Source organism: Helobdella robusta, assembly GCF_000326865.2.
Source record: "Helobdella robusta unplaced genomic scaffold HELROscaffold_123, whole genome shotgun sequence".
NCBI classification, from domain to species: domain Eukaryota; kingdom Metazoa; phylum Annelida; class Clitellata; order Rhynchobdellida; family Glossiphoniidae; genus Helobdella; species Helobdella robusta.
This window is the reverse complement of record NW_008703677.1, coordinates 138,512-144,511: the sequence shown is the minus strand read 5'-3', so window position 1 is coordinate 144,511 and position 6,000 is coordinate 138,512. Positions and strand designations below refer to the sequence as shown.

The following is a 6,000-nucleotide window of genomic DNA, read 5'->3' as shown; positions in this document are numbered from 1 at the left end:
TCCACCAAGAACATTTGAGCAGTAGTAACAGATGTAAACGCACCGCAATCAACAGCAACAACAATCTTGCCAGCCGTAACAACGTTTTCCCAGCTAATCAAGTTGGCAACAAGCAAACACGCAACATATCCACATCAACAGCTGCACCAGCAACTCAATTTGCAACATTTGCATTGCCACCAGCACCAACGACAAAACCCACAACGGTATCATCGTCGTTTTCATCAATAAAAACTTTGAAACACGTTTCTGAAAAAAGCACGTACATTCCTTCATCATCTACGTCATCTTCCTCTCCCTCAGTTTCCTCACAAGCAATCAAACAACAAGCAACAGTTGAGCGATCCGACGACGAAGATGTTCTGAGCGACGCGCCAGACGAGCTCCTACTCAAGAGCGCCAAAGAATCTTCCCGAACCGGTCAAGAAACGAAAGCCAAAAACAGCAAAGGTAATAATTTTTGTTAAGTAAGTTCAAACATAAGCTTTTTTTAGGCTAAAAATGGCGTGATCTATTATTATAATGCCTTGATGAACAACGTAAATATAATTTAAACTAAACAGTACACGCGCACGCAAAAATGCAAGAACACATAAACATGCAATCACAAAAACAAGATATACACGACGCATACACACTTACATATATTTAGAAATAGAACTAAATATATTTCTCTCTCTCTCTCTCTCTTTCTGTCTGTCTCTCTCTCTCTTTACATATATATATATATATATATATATATATATATATATTTATTTATTTATATAAAAGTAGACGTATATATACGTGTACTTATCGGCTATCAATCTATTCATTCAATTGCTTGCTCGTTCACTTGTTCATCTGTTCATTTCTTTTTCATCCATCCGCCCATCCTTCTCTCCATCGATTAATGTTTGGTCAATTGGATTGTTTTGATTATTTCTTGGTCACGTGATACTTGGTGACATCATCAGATAAGTGACCAATCCAAAGAACAAATTGCTTTCGAATCTCCGAAATCATCTTTATTATCGCTGTTTCATTTTCTCTTAGTCTTCTTTGTTATTTAGGCAAAACAATATAAACAACAACAACATTTTGAACAGCAGCAACAGGAAGAATAAGAAGAGGAAGAGGAAGAGCATCTGTGATGGAGATGTCACGTGATGACCTAGCAACGACCTTCAGCGAGTTGCTTTGTTAAGCGATCTTCATTGGCCGCATCATCGAGAGAGGAGAGAGAGGAGAGAGAGAAAGAGAGAGAGAGAGAGAGAGAGAGAGAGAGAGAGAGGGATAGAGAAAGATGTTTGTGTGAGTGTGTGAACGCACGCAGTAACCAATTTGACTAGCACATGTGATCTCATGAAATATGCAAAAAACAAGATTGACAAATAATCAACTTGAGAATTAATGCATATGTAGACGTACGCCAATACGCTCATTCATTCATTCATGCATGCCTGAACGAACAAACGAACGAGTGAATGGATGGATGATGAATTAATTAGTTAATTAATCAAAAAATAAATATTTTTAAAGATATTTTAATTTTCACGATTTTGAATTCATACATTAATTGAAATATTTTCATACAAACATTTCACATTAAACTTGAAAATATTCTTAACGATAATGTCAATAATAATAATAATGCTCAGAGTGATAAGAATTACTTAATGATGACGGTAATGATAGTGTTGATGATGTTGGTGTGATGCCGACACATTTTAGACGAAGGTGATAATGGTGGAATTGAGTAGTAGCAGTGAGTGGAGAGCGTTTGAATTGCAAACTGTTTTCCATTAAACCTGGTGTCAGCATCATGAAGCTCACTTGACAATTAACTTCTTTAACACCTCACAACTGACTAACTTTGCCTGCCTGTTTCAACCGACACACACTCAAAGACATCCAAATAGACATACGCAAATTCAAATACGGGAATAATTTACGCATACAATCACACAAATTTTATTTGCGCACCAATAGTTTTAACACGTCGAACAAACAATGGGAGCAGCTTTTCACATATGCATTTGTTAAATAGGAGGATCCGATGAAAGTCAATTGAGACGTTACAGAACAGCCTTCTCCAGGCAGCAACTGGCAAAGTTGGAAAGGGAATTCTTGAAAGAGAATTACGTTTCAAGACCCAGAAGATGCGAACTGGCTGCTTCACTTAATCTACCGGAGTCGACGATAAAGGTAACATAACATTTTTCTACAAGCGCATACACAACTTTTAAAGATACAAAATAATTTTTTTCATTTTAGATCTGGTTTCAGAATCGTCGAATGAAGGACAAGAGACAACGCATTTCTATGACTTGGCCATACTTGGGTGGTCTCGCAGACCCGGCGATATACGCATACATTCTAAACGCTGCCGTTTCGTTGGCTCAACCAGCTTACCCTCACGCCGAAGTAACATCACCTCTGTCGCAACATCTTCACCTCAACAAGCATCATTTGCTTCCGTACAATTTTGAACACGGAAGAGTTTGGGAAAACAGAATAAACCATAGCTACCCGAAGACGGCTAGGGATGACGAAGACATGGATGAAAGTACAAGACATGCACGCCACCTCTTCCAACCATTCGAATGATTAATACAACAGTACGAGCGTCATACATAAGCTGCTTTTATTCATACAAACGTTAAATTTACATTTATAAAATCATTGGTAACTCTTGGTTGATCTCGAATCGATATAACTTCTAACAAATCAAAATTTAAATAATTTATCATAAACCCGTCTCGGCATACATAATAACACAATTCTCAATCTACAACCAATATACTAATGCAATTGTCAAGCTACAACAAACTCTCACCGATTGAACTGAGGTTTCGGAGGTACAGCATAACTGAACGACGAAATAGACGACTGTCGGATTAGCGAGATAAATTGCTTCAATCGACCAACCCAGCATCCTTATTCGCAATTACAATCTTCACGTTGCAAAAACTTCCAACACGTTCAACGAATAAAATTTAAACATTTAAACAAGTTATTTAATAAATCTTGTTTTTCCTCAAACAAAAATTCTAAACGAGAATAAAGATTTCTATTTTATTATAAATTGTCGTTCAAATTGAAGGGACTTAGTGCACTGGCCGTTGAACAACTGGGCGAGTTGAGCGGAAGATGATTTTCGTTAGCATCATCGTCACTTTCCCGGAAACCGGTAAAAAATGTGACATTATTACCGCCATTGTCATTACTAAGACTATCGTCACCCAATAGAAAGATGTTAGGGTTGGTTTTGTCCCCAGAATGTAGACCACGCCTGCTGCTTGTTGCATCATCAGTGATATAACTTTGAAGAACATGACCAGTGGCGTTACTAACACGTGATGATTGCCTGCAGAAATTATCTGACACCGAAAAGGTTCTCATCTTCTTCCTCTTTTTCTTCTCCTTGTTTTCCAGATCTAACTTATGAGTGAACGGCCGCCACAAGTTGTTATAAAAATCCCTTTCCAAACCGACATCCCCATCTACCTGGTGATCAATTGAATTGCCAGATTCGTAAGTCCAACTGGAACAATCAAATGTTTCAGATGAAGCAGATAGCGTGCTGTGACGGTGGTCTTCCACGTAATCAATACTTGAACATTTCTCAAAACTAGCACCGTACTCGTTGAACTTCTCAGGATTATCACGTTGGTCATCATTGCCTGCATTTTTTTTCTTTCGAACTGATCCCAAAGATTTGATTCCTGAGTGATAGAAACCATTTGGAATGCGTTGTTTCTTCTCATAAATTTCAAAGGCCAGATGTCGCAGCATGTAGGCTTCATCACTTGTATCTTCTTCAGAAAGTTGCCCTTCACAACCATCAATTCTAATCTCACCAACTTCATCCCCATCATATTCATAAGCCTCAGTCTGTTGTTTACCATCATTGCCAGACTCCAGATCATGATGGTTCGTTGTTGCAAGTGGCTGATGCGATGATTCCATGATAAAGTTTTTCATACTATGGCTTTCTCCTTTTGAATGGTTTTCTTCATTTAAAACTCTCCACCTGTTATGTTAAAGATTCTCATGAAATAGAACGCAAACTAACGGTGAAACAAACAACCGAGTAACTATTATTGTTCAACCGACACATAAATAAACCAACAAACAAATTGGAGAATTAAAAAAATTAAAAAAACCCCTGAATGAATGAATGAATGAATGAATGAGATAGTCCATGACACTTACTTCGGTACGTCAATTTCTTTATAAGTGAGAAGTTGCAGTCGACATGAAGACATGTTTGGTGGTATGTAAACATCATTTATATCATAGGAATTTGTGCTGTGTCTCTTCTGTGGAAGTTGCTGCTGCTGCTCCTGCTGCTGGTAGCTGCACGACTTGCGACGAGAATTATCGGATAATTTGAAATTATTATTACATCTATATTTATTATAATTATTACTACTGCTTAATTTATAATTGTTATTATTCAAAGAATGATTGGCTTTTGTTGGATGGACTTGTAAACTAAATAGCGAAGTTTGGTGGTTTAAGTTCTGCTTGGATTTCTTTCTTCTTTTGACATCGCTTGCAAATGTTGCCGACGACGACGACGAGGAACCTGCTGTTGAAAGATCAAACTTAAAAGCTACATCATCTTCATCGCCACCATCATCACAACTACTCACTCCTACCTTGGTAATATTCACTACCATGATCACCGTCCTCATCATAATTCTCGTCAATAAATGGAGAATCAACGGATGACAAAATGTCACTTTCAACTAAACCAGGCAAACTGGATTTTTTAATTCCTAACCAAAAATATTCATTTACAATATATATATATATATATATATATATATATATATATATATATATATATATATATATATACATATGCATGCAAAGCAACGATTATTATTTAAGGAGAATGTGCATTAAGTGAATGTAATATGAGCATACTTATTATCAATGAAGGATGGTGTGTGGATTCTTTTGAAGGGCAAGCACTGAACTTGCTACAAACATTACAACTTTTCTCCAAATTATCTTCTTCTTCTTCATCCTCCTCCTCCTCATTTTCATCATCCCATTTATCTAATTCACCTCCGACATCAGACAGTTTGTGATCCTCATGAAAGGCTAACCAATGCACTAGATCATCTTGAGAAATTGTTGACATCCAGCTAAATGATAAACAAATGAACAAACAAACCATTGAATGTGCGTAAGAATGAATATGTAAAAGTAAGAAATTTTTCAATAAATTGACAGTCATAGATTAATTTGCATTAGGAAGCTAAGCATAGTGTAATCATAGCAGCAATGTTAATTAAGAAAAGCATAATAAGGACAGCAGTTTAAATGAGGAGCCACCTTGTTCTGTGAGGATCCGGATCCAGGCAGGTATTTCTATCCAGTGAGCCTGTTAAATAGTTACAAAATTACCTCTACTTAGGTTATTATATTTGGATAAATTACGAAATTATCATCATTTCACCATCACTCATCATCTGCAGAAGCATGGCAACACTATAAAATCACCTTGGGATGGAATATCTAACTGACTAGCAGGCACATGGTCATGAAGGTAAGGTGCAGGTGACTGCAAGCAAAATGTTGCTCTAGTGATTTTTGCTGTTTTTGGGAGCAACAGATTCATTGGCTGACACCTGGCACATGTCAATTCTGATTGGTCTAAATATTTTTCTAACTGCTTCCTTTTTATTTTATGCATTTTCCCCGTCTGTTTAATTTCCCTGATCACCTTGCTGATGGTTGTGATTTTCTGCTGAATTAAATGCAAATCATTCAAAGTTCTATTCCATTCATTTTTTGCTGATGACATGAAACAAGCACTGCACGGGTTCCTGACACCTTCTTCATTCACTCCATCTTTCTTCATTCGCTCTTCATTCATTCTTTCTTTCTTTCTTTGTTCTTCATTTGTTCGCTCTTCTACAATCCATTGTCTAAAATAATTTTCAGTTGTAATTTTAGTTATGTAAATGAGAAAATAAAAAGATGATAAATTTTTTAAACACG

General features: G+C 36.6%; 1 protein-coding gene across 1 annotated transcript; it reads left to right on the top strand.

Annotated features, from left to right (window-relative positions):
• Positions 1–2,049: 2,049 nt before the first annotated feature.
• HELRODRAFT_128675 (hypothetical protein) lies at positions 2,050–2,298 on the top strand (the record flags this gene model as incomplete). Its single annotated transcript, XM_009013909.1, has 2 exons — positions 2,050–2,187; positions 2,257–2,298. Coding segments are annotated over 2 exons (180 nt in total), but the record flags the coding sequence as incomplete, so codon positions are not given.
• Between the last annotated feature and the right edge of the window lie 3,702 nt (positions 2,299–6,000).